This window comes from Sebastes umbrosus, chromosome 21, assembly GCF_015220745.1.
Source record: "Sebastes umbrosus isolate fSebUmb1 chromosome 21, fSebUmb1.pri, whole genome shotgun sequence".
In the NCBI taxonomy this organism is placed as follows: Eukaryota; Metazoa; Chordata; class Actinopteri; order Perciformes; family Sebastidae; genus Sebastes; species Sebastes umbrosus.
The window spans coordinates 24,673,665-24,699,773 of NC_051289.1; the positions used below are offsets into that span (position 1 = coordinate 24,673,665).

The following is a 26,109-nucleotide window of genomic DNA, read 5'->3' on the forward strand; positions in this document are numbered from 1 at the left end:
AGAATCGTGGAAATTCACTGGTATTGGTATCGACTGCTAGATTTCTGGTACCGTGACATGCCTTGTCTCTTGGGAGACGGCCTTCCCTCTGGTCACTTCAAACTTCACACGGCTGAGTGCCCGATATCTTCCTGTCCTTCCACATCGCTCACACTTTACTCAAGAGGCTTTTTGTCATGTTAGGCACTTCAAAACCCTCGAGACCAGTTGGGTCTGGAGTTGCCTCAGTTTGTCCTGGAGCTCCTCCTTCATCATGTGGTCACAGCTTAATTATGACATTATCTCCAGATAACGAATGGTGCTCATATTTAGTGTTTTTTAGTTTTAATGTAAAGCCTGTTTTTAAGTAAAGACACTGATTTCGTTTTTTAATGGTTTTTATAATTGAACTGAACAAATGAATGATTAGACAGGACTAACGTGTTGATTTAAATAACAGGAAACAAATGATTATTAAAAACATTATTTTCTATAACTTTTATCTCGAGTGCAAAGAATTAGTGGACTGGTTTTATCAGAGCAGTGCATGTTGTGGCTGATATCAGCAACCGGTTACGAGCCAAACTCCACAGTTTCCTCTGTGATGGGCTTGAACTCGTAGTGCCCTCTCCCGTCCATGTGGAGATAATACTTCATGACAGAATAGAAAATACAAAGTCAGTAAAAAAAAAGACAGGAGACATCTGAAGGCAGCAGTACAAACTAGCTGAAACAGAAATCTGTTGATGCACATACACATCTGTTGGGTTGTCTCTGAAATTTGGGAACACTAGTCATAAGGAGATGGTTGACATTCAGTCCTTACCTCGTGGTGCTTCCACAGAGACTTTCTATGGGACACTGTGAACAAGGTGATGCCAACCTGTGGATCGAAGGACACACAGTTAGTACTAGGCTCCATACCAGTTCACCAGTTATACTGCACTAATCCTGAGACATTTGAATAATCATTAACAAAGACTTACAAACAGTGGCCGCCTTAACTGACCTCTAACATGACATTGTTGGTGTACTTAACACTTTATGGAACTTTATAGCACCAAACCCAAAAGCAAAGTCTGACAATTACAAATGGTGAAGAGCTGAAAGACTGGAAAGAGATACATGTTCTCCAGTGAGCACCACAAAGTAGAAGAGCCCACTAGGCTCATCCTTGACTTAGTGTGGTAGGCTACTCCCGACTGACCGGGATGATCCACGCTGCTACCGGGATGCCTCACACCACTGCTCCGCACTGCTAACGGGATGCTCCGCGCTGCTACCGGGATGCTCCACGCTACTGCTCCACACTACTACCGGGATGCACCGCACTGCTACCAGGATGCTCCACACTACTACTGGGATGCTCCGCACTGCTACCGGGATGCTCCACTCTACTGCTCCACATTGTTACCGGGATGCTCCGCGCTACTACTGGGATGCACCGCACTGCTACCGGGATGCTCCACGCTACTGCTTCGCAATGCTACCAGGATGCTCCGCACTGCTACCAGGATGCTCCACGCTACTGCTCCACACACAAGGCGCACCGCCTCGTATGCGGGACTCCTCAGCCCGTCGTGTGTCGCTCACACCCTCCAGCTGGCTGTTAACGAGGGTCTTTTGGCACAGAGAAGTACTCGTATCGGTACTCGGTATCGGCGAGTACCCAAATGTAAGTACTTGTACAAGTACTCGGTCTGAAAAAAAGTGGTATCGGTGCATCCCTAGTATGATTCATATTTAAAGGAATACAAAGACAGCCAAATGGTGTTGAACTCCTGGCAATCTTTATAGTGCGTAACCGTCACCAACTGGAATGGAGTTGATCAGGATGGTGCACGCATTGAACGCCAGAACGCTGCGGACCCTCAATTGTAGTATGAATGGAACCGTGTGCAAGTGACCGGTACAAGTCTGCAGCTAGTATGTTGGAGGCTTAAGGGTTTAAGAAGGGCAACAGCGTTTAAGAAAAACAGCCTTTTAATGAAGAGCATGTTAGCATCCCGTCATGTGTTACAACTCTGTAGAGTTATTCTCGTGCTTCCAACACAGTGTGGACTATCTACTAGTTCTACCACTAGAAGAGCTGGTTGTTTCACTGCATGAACTGTATCTGCCGGAAGCATTTGCCTTTGGTTTGTGTGACGGACTGAGCTGCTTTAGCCCGGACTAAGATGAGCTGAAAATGTACTGTATTGATGTGTATGTACGTGTTGTCGGGTCTTACCGTCCTGCAGTGGCTGTAGATGTAATCCTCCACATCTACACTCACTGCACTGGTGCACTCATCCAGAATGGCAAACTGGGGCTTGTGGTAGAACAGTCTGGCCATCTACATGCATGAAGAAAAACAGACACACTCGTCATTTGATAACATCAGAGTCCTTACCAAATAGAAAGTGAAAAAAAATGTCATGTATACAGCCTAAACCTAAAGTCCAGTATTTCTCTCTGCTGACAGATCAAAAGGATTTATTCTTCCTAATCGGATTTTAATAATTAACTTTATAAATCGGACAATAGGTCATAAGTATTGTGACTTTTGACCGTCAGATTAAACGAAAGCCCACAGTGTTCTTTCTATGTTCACAAGCTGCCCAACCACATACAGTACATGATGAACAGAACAAGAAGCAGTGGTCTCATAATGACTAATCCCTACAACCCATTCATTTAAGGTAGAGTATGGAACCGCTGTCGGCTGCTCTTTGTAAACACACCACATTCAAAGTTGGCCACTCCTCCCTCAGCTCGACTAGCCGAGAGAGACAGAGAGCAGCGATAGTGGAGCGAGCTATAGAGTGACTGAAGAGAGGGAGTGGCGTTAGTGACAACAAAGCAGCGAATCAGAGAAATAAAACATTATTTTCTGATTGTTACCCGGCCGTTACGTTCTAAAACACAAAAAAAACACAGAACTAACTCTGCATAACTCTGCATAACTCTACAGAAAGAATTTTGAATGAATGCAGGCTTCCTGTCTGCTGGCTGTGGCTCAGCGCTGCTCTCGTCAAACTACAGACACGCACTGATCATAGCTGCACTCACAGCACAGAGAGGAGCCGGGGATCACTGGAACCCGTTCTCATCCACGAAATATGGCCGCTTTGTGTCTAACAGAGTAAAAGGGGACTTGTGCCTCGGTATCAGAAGCCAAGGGGCGTGACACAGCGGCTGCATTTGACCACCTGAACGGGCTTCACACCCTGTTATTGCCGAGTAAAGCCAGCCTTTCAGCCGTCAGCCACCATCGGAGCCCAGCTCCACCGATAATGATAGTTTGTAAAATGTCCTATCGGCACAAATTAATCGGTTGATCTATAATATTTAGTACAATATTTAGTATTATCTGCTGCTGGGGGCAGAACAGTGACTCAGGGGTTAAACTGTATTGAATCATAAACTGAATCAGCAGCCCCGCTCTAGCTGTAGGTGTGAGTATGAGCTTGGATAGAACCTCAACAGCCTGACTGAGCAGGATAATCAGCTGTCTTGTGTTTCTAGTCATGTAAATCAATCACTGTGTCATGTTTCCTGTTCGGCCTGTTGACAGGGATTTAGTAGAGTCCTTACAGCCATCCTCTGCTTCTCTCCTCCACTGAGGACATCCATCCAGTCCTGGACTGAGTCCCAGCTGCCCTCCCTGTCCAGGATGTGACCCAGCTGAACGTTGTCCAGATACTCCTTCAATACCTGGACACACGGACAAGATGACTCATGTGATTAGAAACACACACAGACAACGGAGTGTGTGAGAGAGTGTGTTTTGTGTGTCCCACCTGATCAGAGATGCCTTTCTTTGTCTGTTGTTCGTGGGTGTCGGGGTAAATGACCTGGTCCCTCAGAGAACCCAGAGTCATGTAGGGTCTCTGGACAAACACAACAGGTTGAATCATGAATTCTTCCAATTTGAACATTGTAGTTGTTGTAGATTTAGTCTGAGTCGATGAACTGAGCATGTTTGAACAGAAGTGTGAGAGAAACTACTCCTAAACATCCAGTACAAGTATGCCATACAACTAGTTTTATTCTTGGCACCAGTGTTTGATTGTTGAAGTATACAGTTTGTCTGTTTTGTGGACTGCCATATGGAAGCCAGCAAAGGTTAAGCTAGAACACTTTCTTTTTCTGTGATCCCTTTTTCTAAGTCTGTTTTCTCTCCTGTGTTTATGAATCTAGAACAGGTGAAAAAAAATGTTTTGTTAGTATAATCATTTGAAGTCCTTTAATTTTTCGAAGTTACTTTTTCCCATCTGTGTCAATAAACGGGTAAAAAAAAATTCTTCCAGAGGTCTGTTCTGGGTTAGTTAACTCGGAGTTGAGGGAAACTGGGTTTTTCAGCTCCAATTTTCTTCAACAAACCCTGAGTTCCTCTCAGTTTCTCCTCCCTCTGACAGAGTCTCATTCATTCAGTCTGTGTCAAAGCGCGCAGCGAAGCACAATAATTAACGGAGGTTCACTGTACTTCATAATCTAAATCCTGGTTTGGTATTAGTTCGTTAATCAGGACAAGTTATTGCTTTTATGCGCTGTCAGTCATTTCTTTGACTGACAGTGTTTTTTTTGGGATATATATATATATATACTGTATATATAAAAAAATTTCACTTGTTCTTGAGTCATAAACACAGGAGAGAAAACAATTTAGATCAGACTTAGAAAATGAGCAAAAAAAAAAAAAAGAATTCTCATTGACCTTTCAGGGCTTCCGTACCTCAACATCACAATATGTTTATTAATATATGTATTTTCTAACAGATGAGTTAAGTAATTAAGTCTCATGGCAGAAACCATTGGCCAATATTGGCTTATCACAGATAAGATTTGTGTCAATGTAAATATTAGCTAATATGCAGTCCATAAATGAGTTATTGGCTGCAGTTCCATTCCTATTTGATATTTTTTTTAACAATTCAATTATATAGCATTTGTTTTTATTCATCATATAATTATATATGATATTATATGTAAATGATTTATAAAAACAGTGTATAACTTTCAGTGAAGTTTACTGTTCATAATGTATCTGCCTCTAAGAAACTGTGTTTTCTCTGGCTGAATTCCCCCCCGAGCGGAGACCACGTTGTTGCGAACTGCTAGAGCTGGTGGTGGAACAGGAAGTACAGAGTATTTTTACCTGTGGAACATAGAAGAGTTTCCCTCTCTCAGGTTTTGTCAGGTTTCCTCCAAACAGAGGCCACAGCTTTAAAAAAACAAAAACAAAACATATGTAATTGCTTTATATGCCAGATGTAGAAACATATGTTAAATTACTTTTCAGGCCAAATCCATTAACTGTGCTCTCCAAGTAGCCACCGTTAACTGGAAGGCTTCTCACCTCTCCGAGCACTCTGAACAGAGAGCTCTTTCCACAGCCGTTTGGTCCACACACGAGAACGTTGGTGCCTGAGCTCACCTTCCAGAGGACAGAGAAACAACATGTTGGAATACAATACTGCATAACAGTAATTCAGTTAATCATCATGAGCCCCCTTTTCACACAGAGGTTCTGCAATATGCCGTAAAGAGAATCTGCCGTTACGTTGGCTTTGTTTTTTTTTTTTTACACTGAACCAATCAACGGCAGCATAACACCGCCCCGGTGTGTGATTTTAGACAGCACACCAGCATCATAGGAGCAAAACAGGCGTGACGTTTGACACAACAGCGTCGGCGTCTAGTGTGTGTGTGTGTGTGTGTGCGTAGTCCCTTTCACACCAAGCTCAAAGGAAGTGCGCCGGTCGTTGATCCCAACTTTCGTTATGTGGTCAAACGGCGGTACTACAACTTCAGTGTCCGTCACGTGATGCATTGGGCCTAAAAATACTTTTTCCCATAGACTTACATTGGGAGAGAGACGTCTGTAACTCAGTGGATACTTTTTTTTTAGGTGACTCAACTACCCAGTATGAACACTCTAACAGTCCTTATTTAAAAAATTAAGTTGTTAAAGTTGTAAAATGCACTAATAGCTGTATCCAGAGTTATTTCCCTTTCTCCGTTCAAGTGAATCACACCCCGTGACCGAGTCATGTGACCGAGCGGATGCTACTAGATCTGGGTACTTTCACAGACGGAAGTCGAGCCATTTAGGTTTCATGCTCCACTGAGCAACTTTCACAGGAATGAACGGGGCCCCGCCTCCAACGCTGTACACGGTTCTCTCTATACGTCCATGTTTCACACAGGCATTGGCTCGGCTCTGTGACTGCCTCCGGTGCCGGCTCAGCGGCGGAACAACTCTGAACCTCCTTCCATCTCTGTACCTTTCATAGAGAACAGCGAGGTGGAATAACGGCGCAACAGTCCCGCCTTGAACAGGCTGTGTGAACTGAGGCTACGGTTAGCCTGTCTGGATGAGATGTGGCGATGAATGATGAGCTTTACCTCGAATGTGAGGTCTCTGATTAAAACGTCTCCATTGGGTGTTGCTAGTGGGGCATGGTCAAATCTGCAAAATAAAAAATACAAATGTTGCTTAAAAGCTGAGCTCATGAAAAGAACAAAAACAAAATGTATATTCCAGTGCAGAATAAAGAGACCTACTTGATGATGTTATCTCTGTTGATAATTCGACCACCTCCAGGCAGCAGTAGGAGTTTCTGTGATGGGTCTGATTCTAATGAATGGAATAAATCACAAATGAGTTAAGCTGCACAGCTCCAGTCGTAGAGGAGATGAGAATTCATTTCTGTCACATGTTTCTTTGTGATTAGGAGCCATGTGTACCTTTCTCCTGCTGGGAGACCATGGTGCGTTCATATTTGCCGGCATTCAGCTCCTTCAGGACTTTCATCAGTTCAGTGATACGAGATGTGAATCTGTGAGGGACATAGACATGAATAAAAAAAAATAAAAAAATCACATCAACATTTGAGTTCATCAGAACAGATTAGGGATGCACCGATACCGATACCAGTATCGGGTATCGGGTCCGATACTGTGCTCATGTACTCGTACTCGCAAAACGGCTCCGATACCACTTTACGGCAGTGTGATGTTACCCTCTCGTCACCATCTTTCGGGTCCTATCGAACGCGCTCACGCTCCACCTCCCCGACGGTGCGGGCGAGACGGGCCGGTGGAGAGCCCGACCCCGCGGGGCCGGGATCCCACCTCAGCCAGCGTGCGCCGGCCCTCACTTTCATTGCACCACCAGGTTTTGCTTGCAGCCTCTGACTTGCGCGTATGTTAGACTCCTTGGTCCGAGTTTCAAGACGGGTCAGTTGGGGCGCACTAAAGACAGTCCTCCCCGGTCGACAGTTGCACCGGGGCCCGTCCCTGGCCGGCGGGGTGAGAGGGCGCAGCTAGCACTTCGGCCACGGCCCCAGGAAGCACCTTCGCCTTGAGCCTTTCCAAGCCGACCTAGAGCCGGTCGCGGCGCACCGCCTCAACGAGGGTCTTTTGGCACAGAGAAGTACTCTTATCGGTACTCGGTATCGTCGAGTACCCAAATGTATGTACTTGTACTTGTACTTGGTCTGAAAAAAGTGGTATCGGTGCATTCATAGAACAGATCCCAGCTCTGTATTATTTCAGCCAGCTATGAATGGGACAACTTGCAAGATACAATGTATGTACAGTAGCAGTCCCAAGAGACAGGACTGATGAGGGAACCTCGTCTAGTTATGGATTATTCACTAATCTCCCGATTCGATACTATCACGATACTTTCGATATGTATTGCCGATTTATAGCAATTTTTGTTATCTTTTTAACACTAGACCATGGGGAAAAAGTTGAATCATACACTTCTAGGGACTTTTACTTTGGAAAATATCTAAATTAATATTTAAAAAATGTTGCATGTATGTAGTCAGAGATGTCCTGAAGTCATTGCCAGGAATTATTTATTACATTTTTTATCCAGCAACCCAAAAATCAAAGAATAAAGACATTTCCCTCACAGATTAGTGGTATTTTCTTTTTAATTTATAAGGGACATGTAATGTTTTATACTTCTGGTGAATATAATCCAATCAATCTTATTTCCATAGATGTATTTTGTATATACAGTTCCCTTTGTTAACACCTTATTTTGAAAAGCGGACGTAGTCCCACATGTCTACTTCCTCTAACTTCTCCAAGGTGGTCTCTAGCTCTCCCGTCAGCTCCGTTCTCTTTATACATCCATGGTCAGCTCCATCGGGGCCGTTTCAATGCATTTAACATAAATGTCAGTATATGGGTGCTCTACAGTTGTAGCGTCGGCCCATTTGACCACAGAGATGAGAGCGACGGCCGGCTCGACCGCCACGTTACCGCGATACGATAACGTTTCCTGTCCGTGACAGAGTTAGCATGCAGCTTTAGCCATGATGTCTAGCTCTGCTTTTCCTGTTAATGTGTGAAACCCAAAGTGTTTCCATCCTTTACTGGATGTGTAGTGTTTACACGCTGGATTTAACATGTGAGGGTGCAGGTCGTACCCACGCTGACCCTCCAACGTTTTATACTTTCTGAGGTTTGTTTTGGTTGACGGATACGGAACGGATATGACGTCACAGTAAAGACCAGTATTTTGCAGCAACTCTGTATTCTGCCAGTCAAGGCAGTAGAGGAAACCCCCTCTGGCTTGAGAGTCACGGAAGACTGTGTATTCAAGAGATGAGAACGCAAGCGTCGCACTGAAAACAAAAAAAAAATCAACTTAAAACTGAATGAAAACGCTCAACGGATCAAGAATGTGAATCAGATGTTTGCATCTCAGAGCTGGAAGAATTAACAGCAGTGAAATCTAAAGAGTGATCTGTTTTAGGAGGAAAGATTCAACATCAATCTCCACTAAAGGCAGTAACCTGCAAAAGCCTTTCAAAAGGCTTTACAGAGAGGTCAAAATAAGTGTGTTTATCCCACTGAACTGGCTACTCATAGTTTTCATAGGACATTCAGATGCTGGACTAACACATCTATGAGCCAAGAACAACACTCACCCTGAGAGGCGGGCCATCTCTCGGCCAGCCAGTACGATCCTGCCCAGGGCCTGGGACATCCTCAGGAGCATCCTCCCACTCTGGTAGTAGTCCTACAGGCCACACAGGTCACATCACACCAGTTTAAAACTCAGAACCCCAAAACGTTACCACAAAGACTTTTCAGAGCAGCTGCACTCTTGCACTGTGATGTGTTTCTCTACCAGGGAGCCACTTCCATTTCTTCATTTTGCGACGGCATCCTTTGAATATGTTTATTATCCTGAAAAACTACCTTATTGCTGTTTGGTTATGCAGTTGTATGTGTACGCACTGACTGGTTTGACAAGCATTGACATGCAAGGCCAGACTTCCATGTTTCCATCCAAAGTCAAACCTGATGTCTCGGCATAATTTAAAACTCCAAAAGGGGCAAAAACTGTAATTCAGGTTTTGTTATGCCACCAAAACCATGTGACAAAGCAGGTGAATCTCCATGACTATGAGGCTATGTGTGTGTGTGTGTGTGTGTGTGTGTGTGTGTGCGTGCAAAGTGTGCGTGATTTGTCTAACCTCCAGCAGCTCAGAGTGTGTGCTGTGCAGGTGTCGAGGGTGTCCCGGGGTGAGGAACGGCCGGCTAACCACCAAGTAGCCGACTACAGTGGCCACATCTTCTCAGGAACAACATGTGGACACAAAGAACAGAGAATAAAGACACATAACAATCATGTTTTTGAGTTCTATAAATAAGGTTCTCGCAAACATTCTACTGCTTATATTTACACAACGCCCCCCCCCCCGTCACATGGCCCCGAGACAAAGACGTTGTCTCTCACCCTTATTACTATGGAGCCCATTGCTATCTTGATTAAAGCACAGTCTTTGTACTAGTGCTGGTGCTGACTCATTCATAACCTTTATTTAACTAGGAAGTCACACTGAGATTAAAACCTCTTTTACAAGTGAGACGTAGCCGAGACGGGGTCAGATAGCAGCATCCAACACATAACGAGACAACACTGAATCATGACAGCAACAATAGGTACGACACAATACACATTTCATCATCATACAGGGCATTAAAAACAGGGCAGCAGGTTGATCATGTGTTTGCCATTTAATTGAAACAACTGAAGCTAGCAGTGACCACTTCCTTTATTCTATGTTTAAGATCATTTAAAGAGATCAGGGTCTCAAGTAGGGATGTCCATAATTAACCGTTTAACCGCTAACCGACATTAACCGCTTTAACCGATAGCGTTAATCGGTTAAAACGGTTAAAAGAAATGTTAATAATTAACTCAAAAGCTGAGCGGCTCGTCTCTTTAAGGAGAAAAACTGGTCCACCTTAACAGCACACCTTAAGAGGCGGAGCCGGAGTTGCAGGATACAGGAAGTTGGCTCCGGTCTCTCCACGGATGTATTAGAAGAAGAGCTCCAGCTCGCTTGAGCGGAGCGGAGGAGTTGTAGTTTCGTAGCATTTATTCACCGTCAAATAAACTGTACACACACTGCTACACCTACGCTCACAACTAGAACGCCACGAAAAACCTCACACTCACCGCCAACACACACACGGTCTGTTGGAAACTCACTAAAGTTACGCAGACTACGTGTGCGGCGGCGAGCACGAAGCCTCTGGCAATGCTAGAGCTGCTAACGTAGCACAAATACACACACTGTTTTTGGCCACTCGCTAAAGTTATACCGGGCAGACACACAGCTGACAACCTGCTAAACTAAACTAAATGTGCGGTGGAGACTTTTACTGGGAAAGTGGCTGCATGTCCGCGACACTACACGCAGCATCGTAGCCGCTAAGTTAACGCTCCCGGACGGTGAACTGGAGACTCCCGTCAACCAATATCTGTTGTGCTCCTGCAGCTGGTACACCGCTGCATGGGTGGCACAAATCTTGTCGGTTAACGGTTAATAATCGGTTAACGAGGGTCAGTTATCGGTTAAGTACATTTTTCAAAATGAGCATCCCTAGTCTCCAGTTTAAGCTTGGCCTGCAGATGGTTCAAGGACCAGGAGCGTAGTGGATCAGGCTGGTTTTACCAGCTTCTGTACTGAATGAAACCGACTCCTGTGTTCAATATGAAAATGTTATATAGAAATTAAAGGAGACATATGATGCCTATTTTCAGGTTGATACTTGTATTTTGTATGTTTGCATGCTTTATTTTTTTATGCTGTGAAATGTTGGTCAAAGCTGCAGTTTGATATCCTCTTAAAGTACCGTCCCACCGGCTCTGCAGCAGACATGCAGACTGGCGCTCGTCTCCCTCCACGCCGCTACCGGGGGAGCGAGCGAGGAGCCCGGGCAAAGGGGTGCCGTTCAGTCTTCATTGCACGGTCGCGCTGCAGAGCTGACCGAAAAACAGCAGCGCCTCACCCGTGGTGAGGGGAAAGACAGAAGAACTGGCGGGGACGTTTTCTTACCACTTACATTTGATACAGCAAGGCAAATTAATACATATCAGGGATATGACCTAAATATTGTAAATTAAAGAGATATATCTACTTACACTTGGCAATAATGCTGTCGACAAATCCCATGGAGAAGCGAAAGAAGATGAAGTGATGCAAGTGGTCCACCTGGAAGACAAAATAAATGTGTTTACATTCTGAAGTTCACAAAATACAATTATACGTAGTACGGAAGGACTCTACTTCCCCTTTATAGAATGAGTTTTAGAAAAAAAGGTATGTGATGTGTGTACACTGTATATACACAGTATAATATATACACAAATATATATGTGTATATATATTTTAGTGCTGAGACGATACACCTATCTCCCGATTCGATATGTATTGTAAATTTTAACTTTTTTACCACTAGACCATGGGGGAAAAGTTGAATCATACACTTCTAGGGACTTTTACTTTGGAAAATATCTAAAATAATCCAGTAAAAATGTTTGATTTTCAGCATGTATGTAGTCAGAGATGTCCTGAAGTCAAATATATCAGTCATTGTCAGGAATTATTTATTACAATCTACAAAAATCAAAGAATGAAGACATTTCCCTCACAGATTAGTTGTATTTTCTTTTTAATTTATAAGGGACATGTAATGTTTTATACTTCTGGTGAATATAATCCGATCAATCTTATTTCCATATATGTGTTTTGAATATACAGTTCCCTTTGTTAACACCTTATTTTGAAAAGCGGACGTAGTCCCACGTGTCTACTTCCTCTAACTTCTCCAAGGTGGTCTCTAGCTCTCCCGTCAGCTCCGTTCTCTTTATCCGTCCATGGTCAGCTCCATCGGGGCCGTTTGAATGCATTTAACATTAACATTTAACATTTAACAAATGTCAGTATCTGGGTGCTCTACAGTTGTAGCGTCGGCCCATTTGACCATGGAGACGAGAGCAACGGCCGGCTCGACCGCCACGTTCCTGCGATACGATAACGTTTCCTGTCTGTGACAGAGTTAGCATGCAGCTTTAGCCGTGATGTCTAGCTCTGCTTTTCCTGTCAATGTGTGAAACCCAAAGTGTTTCCATCCTTTACTGGATGTGTAGTGTTTACCACGCTGGATTTAACATGGGAGGGTGCCGGTCGTATCTGCAGTTTGTTTTGGATTAGATGGACACGGAACGGATATGACGTCACGTTACTCAACAACAAAACACCAATCAGATGTGCTGGCTGTGATCAGAGGTGACACCGAGTCATTCTGCTATAAATGATTAATGCCGTCCTCTTGGGGAAACACTGCTAAACTATTACCCACCAGTTTCTTGAATGTGGTGTAAATGGTCTGTTTTTCCCTCATGTTCCCATTGTAGAAGGCAATCTCCTCACTACAGAGAGAGAAAAACACATCAGTGTAGTGTAATAAACAGCTGTACAGTTAACAGCTGTACAGTAAACAGCTGTACAGTAAACAGCTGTACAGTAAACAGCGTTTGAGCGGTCGATGTTGTGTTTACCTGTTGGTGATGAGGCGAGAGTTGACGTAACGGTACTCTCCCTCGAACCGCTGCTCGCTGACCGTCATCTTGCCTATGGGCCTTCTCAGTCTGGTCAGGAACAGTCCTGAGATCAGTAGATAGGTCATCATGATGGTTGGGCCCTACGTAGGGGAGAGGAGGTGGACACAGCTTTCTGTTTAGCATGATGATTTACGTAATACATGATGTATTACATGTAATACTGTAAAATACCTCTACTGGACAAGACTGAAACACAACTCTACAGTTTTCTGATTACAATGAAAATGGTTTTCAAATTTTACATTTAGTGATGATGCAGTATATGTAAAAACCTTAAAATACATGAAAAAAAATGTGTGCCCTTATGTCTTTGTGCGGTGTAGTATATATTTATTGTATTTCCATAGACTGAGGAGAGCATGAGGGAGATTACCTGAGCACCGATGGCGTTTGCCAGCTTGAAGATGTACAGACCGATGTCCAACAGAGGCTGCAGGACAGACAAAGGACAGACAGATTTACACGTAATACTCCCAAGCTTTTCCTGAACAAATGTTGGGGAGGAAACTGTTCAAACTCAGCTGGTATATATTGCTCATAATATCGATTATGTGACACCTGTTATGATCAGAGGAGCACTTTGAAACTTGTCTAGCACTGATCCTGTATCAACAAAAACAGCTGGACTACACGAGCAGTTTTTGGCTTTTGCACCTTGCACTCATGATGGCTGCACTGCTTTTTCCAAGGTGGTAGGAGGCACGGACGCTCATATCATCATGATGTATGGGCTGTGTGGTCTATCGTTTCTGGGACTCAAAATCATTTGGGGAAATGTGGGTTCAGATCAGGGGTTGCTGGGCAGGGCTGCTACACTGCCCCCGCAGCAGGAAGGTGTGGGCAATGACCCCATGTAACCTCTTATTCATGCCAAATGAGGCTCTGTAAATATCCAATGCCCAAATATAATACACCTCTACTGCCCTGTGACAGTTAAAGTGGTCATTAATGGATACTTGGATAAAAGTCATTCAAACATTTTCAACACAAAAACATCTGCATGCCGAGGCCTGCAGCTGTGCAGTGGGCCTGCAGTGTTCACTGCTGAGGCACATCAGGCTGTCACGTTTCATGCAGGAGGAGTGTGTCATAAATAAAGCGGTGACGCCACTGAAGCTCATCTAATTCTGTGACAAAGACAGCACTCCGATCTATCAATCCTAAAATTCCTTCTAAATGTACGCGTGACGATTTCTGAACATTATTCAAGGCCAATAAAGTTCGGTACCTTGCTGAGGTTTGAGTAAAGGTCCACCACGCTGTTGCAGAATTTCTCCACATCCTGTGTCAGCAGCTGGTCTGCGTTTGCTATCCGGTTGTCCAGGTTTCCCATTTTGTAGTAGGTGAAACCTCTGAAGAGCAAGAACACAGTGTGAAGACTCAAAAGAAGGCAGGAAATGCACAAGAAAGAACATTGTCTGTAGGCGACTGAACGGCAGGAGAAGCACAGAATCTCCAGGTGTGCGTCACAGGTTCCAAACAGGTCAAAAACACGGAGGTCACGGTTTCTTAGTCTTTCTACAACATTAATATTATCACTGTGTTACACAAATCACAACCACACACATAACCCTTCTCCCACCATCAAAAACAACTAAAATTCTACATTTTGTTGCACCTATGTCTGTCTAATTTGTCACCTTTTTGTACTATGTCCCATTGCACGAATAAAGTATAAATACATAAAAAAACATCACTAGGGTCATCAAAATTCAGTGGTAAAATGTGATCAGGTGCAACCCAAGCACAACGAAGGTGCACTGATGACTTCGCGAGCCTGAATATATCAAACGCAACCAGAGAACGATGTGTGGTTTTGTCTGATCAATGACGTAAAAGATGAAACGATCATCAGAAGATCACATGTGATGGGGAAGCAGCTTCAGTACTTACTGCAGGTACTGGTCGTACAAGTTCTTTGTGAGCCTCTCACGGAACCTCAGCTTCAGCTCGTTCAGACCCAACTTCAGGAAGTTGTTCACCAAGGCTATCTGGAAAGACCCAGTCACACATAACACACACATGTGTGAGCTCTTTCCTTCAGTACAGCTGTACAAGTGACAACGCTTTAACGTAAAATCATGATAATATTCATGCTGATTGTTTGGTTTGTTTTTCAATTAGAAGCATAGGATAGGGAATGAAGAAAAAACATGCAAAAGCGGAATATTTAGTATGGTTTTACAAGAGCAATGCAGACAATTTAAAGAATTAGGCCGGAGATAATCTATGTTTTTCTTATTGTCAACAAACCAAGCGTGTATTGTGTGTGTATCAGAGCCTGATATCTCTTCTTCCTCTGAGCCACAGAGCTTAAAAACACATGACTGAGCCTCACTGTGTCACTGGATGACATGTTATCATCATCACCATGAACACACACTGTAGTTTAGTTTAGTTTTTTTTTATTTAACTATATTTATAAGCTGTTTTTTTAAGCTTCAGGCTGAGTGCCACAAATGGTTAGTTTTGGTCTATTCATGAGATTTGTTGACAATTAAAAATATATAGAATATAGCCAGTCTTATCATTTAACATTGAGGCACAAAAAGGTACATTTGCATAACAGTGATAGACATGTTAGATCAAAATAATGACCATGCTAAATGGAAAGGTTTGTTAAAGTGCATGAAATGATTCAATGAAAAGAATCCACCATCACCAGGGAGTTGGAGTTAGTAATTAATTACACAGTGGAAGACAGAAATGTCAGTGTTTTTTATATATCAAGTCTCCTCTGTACACTTTCCAGGAAATTAAACTGCCAAAAACTATGTGCAGGAGTATGAACGAACACTGAATTACAGATGTGTTACAGAATAATATAGAGCACATAGAGCAATTAAGATCACACTTAAAGTGTAACAAAAATTAAACGTTTAAAAAAAAAAAAAAAAAAAACACACTTACAAGTGGCATGAATTTGACAAAGCTGTACAAGTAGGTCTGGAAATCTTTTCTCGAGCGACCGATAATTGCACTGCAAACCACAACATGCACAGAGATGAGCAAACATTGTCAGGAGAGTCAGTGGGAAAAAATACTGAGGCTTGATAAACTTCCTTTTCCTTTGGAACCAACGCAGCTTTGCTAAACAGCTAAAAAAACAAAAAAAAAAACAGAGCAGTGACAGTGGAGTCCTGACATAGATGAACCATTCACTGTATGCATTTCCATGTTTTACCATTTTTAAAGTGCACACTGACTTTTTGGACAAATATTGGACAGTTGTGCAGCCATACACTAGTGTGCCTTCAAATTATTTCATTTTAAAAAGGTATAATATGCAGGAATAATCCCTCCTAATCGTCACTTCTGACCCACTGGAGGTGTGTGGTGGTGTCTGTGTCTGCAGTCGTCTGCCTGCATTTGATCTTTTCTTCTCATTTTGCTGTGTTAGGGACGTTTCTGTGTCGTCTTATTTCTCTGATTCACTGCTCGTTCCCACTAACGCCGCTCCCTCTCTTCATTCGCTCTATAGCTCACTCCACCATCGCTGTTCTCGCTACCTCCCTCCCTCGGAGCCGAGGAAGAGGGGCCAGCTATGGATGCCGACAACTGTTACCTATTTTACCTTTAAGCCTTAAAAAATACCATAAAATCTGACACAGTGGCCGTATGTTGGTATTCTCTTCCTAAACATCTTACTTATCTTATCGTGTCGTCGGACCAGCGCTGTACCATGACGTGAATAAAGACGGAATAGTTTGACATACCGTTAGACGGTAAAATAAAACAACATTTTTCTAAAGTAAAGCGTTCTAAAGTAAATATGAAACATACTCTCGGGCTTGTGACAGTCTCAGAGAAGTTAGACAGAATATTATATGAGAGGATGATCCTGGACAGCGACCTGAGAATGTTCCTAGTTAATACTGAACTGTAGAAGTTGATGTGCTGAAATGTGCCAATGTGTGACAGCAGTATAGATTCAAGTTTATGGCTTTCAATTGATGAACTCAACACTTCCAAGCTGATCATAGTTAGTGTATAACTTCTGCTAGAAAGGCGGTTGTAATGGAGAGTTTCTGCGAAACTGTATTTAACAATAGTCATGTTTGCATTGCCCTGAAGTGTTTCATTATCTAATAAACACACAGGAACAAGCTAATTCCTGAAATAGGTTGCTCACTAATGTCAGCAGAACTTTTGCAGAAATATAAATTTCAGTAAAATTATAAACATAAATTGAATGGAATTGGTAGGCTGATGTGGGCACGGGTTATTCATTTTACCACCTGATAAAACACACGGGTCAGTGTTACTGTTGGAAGGAAATGTAGACCACAGTCAGTAAGTGATGGGAAAGCACACATATTCTATTATTACGTTATACTATTACAAAGCCAGATGTTAGTGTTTTAAAGCTTGGTTTCCCACTTCTATGAGAAGCACGTGTCGGACAGTTACCCCTGGTATGACTGATATGTAGGAATAAAAGTGCGTCTTGAATAGACTGATGTCTCTGCTTATAATACCGCTGTGGAGAATCAAAACAAAGTCATCAGTTCCTGCAGAGAATCAAACAGCACCCCCATCCATTATCAGTACAATCTTACAGAAGAAAAAGAGAACATGTTTGTTGCGTTGGCTTTTTAAAAGGCTACTATATTATACTATGACTGACTTAAAGAAGACAATTATAGCATCATTTTAAAGCTAATCAAACAGCATCTAACTGGACAGATTATCTGGATTTTTGGTAATGACTGCTGTTATCTTTTTTAAACTAATATCATAAACTATGCCCGATGATATAATTCTGCATTGATTTTGCGCTGACAGCAAACATTGCTGGAAACATACGTTGTGCTCCGATCTACACAGAAATGTCAGATGATAACCTTCTGCAAAAACCCATTTACCCTTTATGAAATATAAGGACTTGGCTCTGCAGCAGCACTAAGCATCACAGTTACAGTGTAACGGCATGAACATGCAGAGGATCAGTTATTGGATATCAGACAATATTTCAATATTGTGCATTTCTACATTCTTTACAGCAAAAGACAACAGACAAAAGCAGCTGACAGATGGCCCCATTCTGCAGTTTCAAACTGTGGCCGTTGTACAATGGATGTGGCCTTGACTGAAATATGAACCGTGTAGATTAAGACGACTTGGCAGAGACAGCACTATAAAGCGGGCACAGTTGGTGATGGCTTTAGTTCTAACTACGCAAAACAGGTGAAATGTACAGAGCAGTCCCTGAGTTCTCATTGGAGCTACTTTACTGCTACGTGTCCACAGACACATCACCAATAGAACAAAAAACTGCCTTTTTTCATCTTAGAAATACACCGATCAGCCGTAACATTCAGACCACGGACAGGTGAAGTGAATAACATGGACAATCTGGTTACCATGGCGGGGGGGGATATATTAGACAGCAAGTGAACACTTTGAACTTTGTGTTGGAAGCAGAAAAAATGGGCCGGTGTAAGGATGTGAGCGACTTTGACGAGGGCCAAATAGTGCTGTCTAGACGACTGGGTCAGAGCATCTCCAGAACTGCAGCTCTTGTGGGATGTTCCCGGTCTGCAGTGGTCAGGACCTACCAAAAGTGGTCCAAGGAAGGAGAACCGGTGAACCGGCGACAGGGTCAGACTACGGATGCTCATTTTGAAAAATGTACTTAACCGATAACCGACCCTCATTAACCGATTATTAACCGTTAACCGACAAGATTTTGCCACCCATGCAGTGGTGTACCAGCTGCAGGAGCACAACAGATATTGGTTGACGGGAGTCTCCAGTTCACCGTCCGGGAGCGTTAACTTAGCGGCTACGATGCTGCATGTAGTGTCGCGGACATGCAGCCACTTTCCCAATAAAAGTCTCCACCGCACATTTAGTTTAGTTTAGCAGGTTATCAGCTGTGTGTCTGCCCGGCGTAACTTTAGCGAGTGGCCAACAAACAGTGTGTGTATTTGTGCTACGTTAGCAGCTCTAGCATTGCCGGAGGCTTCGTGCTCGCCGCCGCACACGTAGTCTGAGTAACTTTAGTGAGTTTCCAACAGACCGTGTGTGTGTGTTGGCGGTGAGTGTGAGGTTGTTGGTGGCGTTCTAGCTGTGAACGTAGGTGTAGCAGTGTGTGTACAGTTTATTTGTCGGTTAATAAATGCTACGAAACTACAACTACTCCGCTCCGCTCAAGAGAGCTGGAGCTGTTCTTTTAATACATCCATGGAGAGACCGGAGCCGAATTCCTGTATCCTGCAACTCCGGCTCCGCCTCTTAAGGTGGACCAGCTTTTCTCCATAAAGAGACGAGCCGCTCCTCTTTTGAATTCATTATTAAAATGTCTTTTAACCGTTTTAACCGATAGTGTTAATCGGTTTAAATGCTTAATGTCGGTTAACAGTTAAACGGTTAATTATTGACATCCCTAGGTCAGACCCGAGGCTCATTGATGCACGTGGGGAGTGAAGGCTGGCCCGTGTTGTCTGATCCAATAGAAGAGCTACTGGAGCTCAAACTGCTGAAAACGTTAATGCTGGTTCTGATAGAAAGGTGTCAGAACACACAGTGAGGAGCAGTTTGTAGCATATGGGAATGTGTAGCTGCAGACCGGTCAGGGTGCCCCGTGCTGACCCGTGTCCGCCGCCAAAAGCGCCTACAATGGGCACGTGAGCATTAGAACCGGACCATGGAGCGATGGAAGAAGGTGGCCCGGTCTGATGAATTTTCTTTTACATCATGTGGATGGCAACGAGTTGGAGGTGTTGACTCGGCCTCAAAACTCTCCAGATCTCAATCCGATCGAGCATCTGTGGGATGTGCTGGACAAACAGGTCCGATCCACGGAGGCCCCACCTCGCAAGGCCATGCCTCCACGGGTCAGGGCTGTTTTGGCGGCAAAAGAAGGACCTACTTAATATTAGGCAGGTGGTCCTAATGTTATGGCTGATCGGTGTATGTGAAGAGCAAGAGGTCGGTTGGACTATTGCGCTGCCCTCCTTATTGGTCTGTCTTAAAACATTAGGTTGACCACAGCTAACACTAAATGCTGCCGCCACAGTCCTCACAAGAAGGAACCAATTTAATCACATTACATCTGTTCTTAGATCTTTGCTTTGGCTTCCGCTGAGCTCCAGAATTGTCTGTAAAGCTCCATGCTCCTTGCTCCAGTGTCTCTCTGACCTGCTTGTCCGATATGAACCAGTCTCTAAGGTCATCTGGCGTGGGCCTTCTGGATGTTACAAGGTTACATTTCTGTTGGTTGAGGGGCTTTTTATGGGCCCGGAATGACCTGACAGACGGCATTATATGCTGAAGAACAAGGGCATTGTTTCCAGTAAAATTACTGTTGTTCATCTTTTGTCATTTCGTCATTTTTAAATGTTTTGAGTAGCACAGAAAAAGTTCTATTCACCTCCACAGTATTGGGGTGGAGGCACAACTATCAAGGGTGAAAAAAAAACTTTGCACACAAACACAGAAAACATTTGCATGGCTATATACCACAGTTTTTTGGTTTGTTTTTCATGGGTGAACTGACACTTTACAATCTAATGTGTTGGAGTACCGAGCCAAAATGAAAAAACATTGTGTCACTGTCCTAATACTCACAGACTGCTGCTACTGTATATAGTTAAAGGTTGTCATGGCTGCTACATGTTGACAACATAAACCCCCCCCAAATATACTTATTTTAAACTTTAAATAATAATCCAAGCACAAAGCCCGTCTGACCTTTCGATCATGGTGCCGTTCTGGATCATCCATACGTCACAGTAGGTCCTGGCCACCAACATGGCAGCGATAAAGAGGAGGTAGCCAGTCTGTAGTGAAGACAACAACCACAGAGAACAGTCAGCAGAGCTCGTAAAACGCTGCAGATCATTAAGTCCTTTATCGTCTTGCCCTCGACTCTGCTCGTATCTACTGATCGGATAAGACTGAATGGAACGAGATGAGCCATGTGGCTGTGACCTTGGCTTACGGAGCTGATCTGTGTCAAAGGGCTCTGCTGTCTCAACAGCTAGTCACAATGACATTTTGAATAATGTTCAACACTTGGTTGCCAAATTATTTTTTTTCCCCCCAACATCGAATGAAATGTTTTATAATCTGACCTGTAAAGTATCCTTTCAGAGTGGACATACTGGCCTCTGCAGGTAAATCAGATGCAGTATACAGTAGATGGCATTATAACATTATTCAGCAGTGCAAGAAAACCTCATCTGAAGTCACCTGCTGTAGTTTGTGATTCATCTGACATCCTTAGAAAAGTGTTATCCCAGCAGCAAACTAAAACTCCTGTACACTCAAAAACTAAAACGATGCATGATCAAGATTCACAAAGGACTTGTAACAAAAAAAGAGCTAGGGGTGTCACGATCCTCCGCGTCCACGTCTCGATTTGACTTTCGATTTTAAGATCACAATCGGTGTTGTCACGACACCAAAATTAAACTGATGAGATTAATTTGTGGAACTGCTTGAAACGTCTGGATGAATAAAATATATATAAAATATGATCTTGTTTGTATTAAAATAAATATGAACAACGTGGCAAAACAGCAGATCAATGTCATACCTCCATGCAGAAGAAACGAGGTACCATGATCCGCAGAATCTGACAGATTCGGAGGAAGAAAACCTTGTCCACTGCTGCACGGTCCTTTCTGCCATCTTTCTGAATGAAGAGATGTAACAAAGGGGGGCTGTGATACAGTTACAGGTTACTATTTGTGACCGATTTTGTGTAAAACTTGATACGCTTCACGTGACCCACACATGAAAATAAGATTGACATACCTCAGTGTTCGGCACTAGATCTGAGCCTCCTTTTTTACTGCAAAGAAAAAACAATAATTAAATCAGTCAATTAAATCATGAATGATGGGTTGCATTAAAAAAGTTTATACTTGGAACTGTAATACCTGTTAATTTTGAAGATTTTTTATCAAGTCATTGATGTACGATTTATTATTTTACTAATAAATAACAATTCAGTAAATGTATATCTACGTATTTGTTTGTTGCACTGTGTATTTTACGTCAGGTCTGATGTTTCCTTACACATGACAGAATGATCCCAGTCTCTTCCACACAGTGAGGCACACAGCTTATTAATTAAACACTGGTATCGGATCAGTACTCGGTATCAGCCGATACCCAAAGCACAGGTACTGTATCTGTATCGGGACTGAGAGAGTGGGATCGGTGCCTCCCTAACGATGAACATTTTAGCACTTTAATAACTCGGGTTGTATCGGAGTATTGTGGCCAATGTTTCAAATCAATGAACGTAATGGTAATATAGGATTTTTACACGATTCAAGTTCCTTGATTTATCAGATTTAAAAAACAGACATTCCTGTTTATTCTATCCATAAACAGTTTTAGTCTCCACTGCTTTTCCAGAGATCTTACGGTGTCGTGAATTATTAATATCAATATTGTGGCATGAAATTACATCTACATAATAGAGGATTTTATCCATATCTTTTCATAGCTTCTGTAATCCGTCAAACACATAATCCACCAAAGAGCATGTGTTAAAACATTATTTTACCATTTTTAATTAATAAAAAAATGTTTTCTATTATTCCAGGAGTTTTAGGAATGTACTCAGTTTCCGTGATAACATTACATAATTTTGGCATAAATAATAAGAGTGTGTAGCGTTTCACTACTGTAGTTCTGTCAAAGAGTAAAGTCTATCAACTTCTCTCCAAGTGGTGATTCAAACTTTTCTTCCTGTACCGTTTATTTTACATGAAACATGCATTACGCATTTACAGCAAAATATTGCAAAATGTTTTCTCCCTGTGTGTGTTGTAACCTGCTCCCATGCTCGCATTGAGCCCCTTTAAAATGTAAAAAATGTTCTTTCTAAATGCACGATGCTTCCAAAGTCAACGAGTAATCAGGTTGAATAATCGGGATCTCAATATCAACCAAAAGAGCTGCCCTAGTGTAGGCTGTATAGCTACTGAGGCACAGTGCAGGCGGGGCAGTACACACAGATTAGCACACGCATTAGCAGATACAGAAATACAGTAAAATCAAGTGTAAACTGAGTGACCTGTCTGAGCTGTAACTGATGACTCGACTGTATTTCCAGCTCTTGGAGCAAATCGCTTTGATTTTTCAGCCATTACTATCTAATGTACACATTTACAGTTTGTCTGAACATTTACAGATTCATGTATTGATTTACAGATTACAGATCGCTGTATGGATTTGTCTACACATTCAGAGTTTATTTTACACATTTACTAATCTGATCACACACACACACACACACACACAGATTGAGATACAGTTAGTACTACACAACTCTCCACACACATTTATAAATAGTCTACAACAATGGCCCCGTAGTGTATGCTCTTTGGTAGATGTCAGACAAAAATAGCAGTTAAGATTGTGTTGGTATAATTGTACAATATACATAAAAAATAGGAGCACACAACATAAATAGAATGGAATAATTACCAACTGCCCATTTTTCTATTTATGCTAAATTCTTCCATGTTAACAGGTAATGTTCCCCGTGCCTCTGACTGGTTCACCCTGCCATGTATATATGATTGGAATTAAACATGCTTTAGAAAGACTTGTCCCGGTAACGTTAGTTACTCATAGTATTTAGATACCAGGCTTCAGGGTCAGGGACAGATGGGTCATTTAAAACTTCTATTTTTCTCTGCGGAATTACAATTTAATCGTATTTGTATAGCATTTATATAACATATTCTATCATTATTTCATTATGTTATGGTCAATGTTATTAATGCTGGACTTACAAGTGGCTTATAACAGTTCTGAACAACTGAGGTAACATGATGTTTAGCTGTTAAGAAAGACACGTTCATTATTCTCTCACCGGTTAAAACCATGTCAGTAATCTGAATAACCACACAGAGACACAGAGAGACACACAGAGACACCCATAGAGACACACAGAGAGAGACACACAGAGAGAGACAGAGACACACAGAGAGAGACACAGAGACACACAGAGAGAGATACACAGAGAGACACACAGAGAGAGACACAGAGACAGAGACACACAGAGAGACACAGAGAGAGACACACAGAGAAAGACAGAGAGACACAGAGAGACGCACAGAGAGAGACAGAGACACACAGAGAGACACAGAGAGACGCACAGAGACACACAGAGACACAGAGAGACACAGAGAGACACAGAGAGAGAGACAGAGACACACAGAGACACAGAGACACGCAGAGAGAGACAGAGACACACAGAGAGACACGCAGAGAGAGACAGAGACACACAGAGACACAGAGACACACAGAGAGACAGAGAGAGAGACAGAGACACACAGAGACACAGAGACACACAGAGAGACAGAGACACGCAGAGAGAGACAGAGACACACAGAGAGACACGCAGAGAGAGACAGAGACACACAGAGACACAGAGACACAGAGACACACAGAGAGACAGAGAGAGAGACAGAGACACACAGAGACACAGAGACACGCAGAGAGAGACAGAGACACACAGAGAGACAGAGAGAGAGACAGAGACACACAGAGACACAGAGACACACAGAGAGACAGAGAGAGAGACAGAGACACACAGAGACACAGAGACACAGAGACACACAGAGAGACAGAGAGAGAGACAGAGACACACAGAGACACAGAGACACGCAGAGAGAGACAGAGACACACAGAGACACACAGAGAAAGACAGAGAGAGACACAGAGACACAGAGACACACAGAGACACAGAGACACACAGAGAGAGACAGAGAGACAGAGACACACAGAGACACACAGAGAAAGACAGAGAGACAGAGACACACAGAGACACACAGAGAAAGACAGAGAAAGACAGAGAGACACACAGAGACACACAGAGAGAGACAGAGACACACAGAGAGAGACAGAGACACACAGAGAGAGACAGAGACACACAGAGACACACACAGAGAGACAGAGACACACAGAGAGAGACAGAGACACACAGAGAGACAGAGCAGGACACAAATACATGATAAATAAGTTATTAGCATGTGAGTCAAAGTTACACATTGATGGTATGGAGCAGCAGTCTGTCATAATGAGTGTCTCTGTGGGACAGGTTGGTTATTAGGACGTTGTACCGGATCAGTGATGCTGACAGACACATGTCCTTACAGTGAGCGACAGGTCGTCGTCACCTGTCTGTCTGTCTCTCTGTCTCTCTGTCTGTCTCTCTGTCTGTCTCTCTGTCTCTCTGAGGACCCAGACTACCGTCACTAACTCCGTCTTCTGTGTCTCTAAAGCAGTGAACCTCCCGCCGCTCACTCACCCTTTACTGCCGCTCCGTCTCCGGTGTCTCAGCAGGTAGAGGACCAGCAGGACACCGCCTGCTATGGACGAGTTCTTCGCTGTCACGTATTTACTGAAGGCCGCCATGTTTCTGACACAACGACCGAGCAGCTTCTTCTCTGGTTTCCTTCATAACAGCCTGATAACAGCTCATAGCGCACATCCATGTGGAGACGGATCTGATTGGTCAGATTTCAACGGGAGGAGGCGTTACCACAGAGAGCGCTGCTCTGATTGGTTCGTTGAGGACAAGGACTATTATGATTGGCTAGTGGAATACAGGAACGCCTTCTTTTTTCTTCTTCTGTGCTTGGCATCCTTTTGGCTATCTAGTGAGACATCTAGTGGCTTGTAGATTGTTTTCATGCCACTTCTCTTTTTGGCTTCTTTCTAATCTAACAAAGGAAAATGTTATATTTGGTACAATTGTGAAAGATACCCGTTACATGACCTGGCAGGCAAAATAACATAATCATTCTTGGAAAGTTTTTTTTTTTTTACATAAAAGTAGATTCTGAAATCAAGACCAAATTTCTATGTTTTTCATAAGGAGCTGTGTCTTTACTTTTCATCTCTGAAACATATGAAGAAAAAGATTGCTATGAAGCTTTCAGTGTTAGTTGAGGACCTTAACCTTACAGAGAAGCCCTACAGCACTATTAGCACTATTACCATATTCCCTTACTTTTTTTGTTTTGTTTTTTGTTGGGTTTTTTCTCTTTTAGATGTGGACTGTTCTGTACGATGCCATATTGTAATGCATTTTCTCAATAAACAAACAAACAAACAAACAAAAAAAAAACAACTTTTTGGCTTTATTCACAGAAGAATCTCTCAAACATTTCATAAAAGATATCACACTAACAGAGATTGAGATATTACTCACTGTCAACAATGACAGT

At 42.9% G+C, this 26,109-nt stretch overlaps 1 protein-coding gene across 2 annotated transcripts; it reads right to left on the minus strand.

Annotated features, from left to right (window-relative positions):
- Positions 1–363: 363 nt before the first annotated feature.
- On the minus strand, positions 364–25,350 carry abcd3a (ATP-binding cassette, sub-family D (ALD), member 3a). 2 transcript variants are annotated; one of them, XM_037756481.1, is made up of 23 exons: positions 25,188–25,350; positions 21,671–21,707; positions 21,450–21,548; positions 20,603–20,691; positions 17,318–17,387; positions 14,801–14,898; positions 14,136–14,259; positions 13,281–13,337; positions 12,845–12,987; positions 12,646–12,715; positions 11,426–11,495; positions 9,468–9,565; positions 8,916–9,007; positions 6,712–6,803; positions 6,529–6,601; positions 6,370–6,433; positions 5,321–5,398; positions 5,120–5,185; positions 3,762–3,851; positions 3,556–3,675; positions 2,210–2,314; positions 806–862; positions 364–630 (listed from the first exon to the last, which is right to left on the minus strand). In XM_037756481.1, exons 1-23 carry the CDS (start codon positions 25,292–25,294, stop codon positions 553–555), a joined length of 1,977 nt encoding a protein of 658 aa, XP_037612409.1. In that variant the 5' UTR covers positions 25,295–25,350; the 3' UTR covers positions 364–552. The 2 variants fall into 2 exon arrangements, with proteins under 2 accessions (XP_037612409.1, XP_037612408.1); XM_037756480.1 differs by lacking the exon at positions 17,318–17,387 and adding an exon at positions 15,818–15,887 and having other exon boundaries at positions 25,188–25,349.
- Positions 25,351–26,109: the final 759 nt, after the last annotated feature.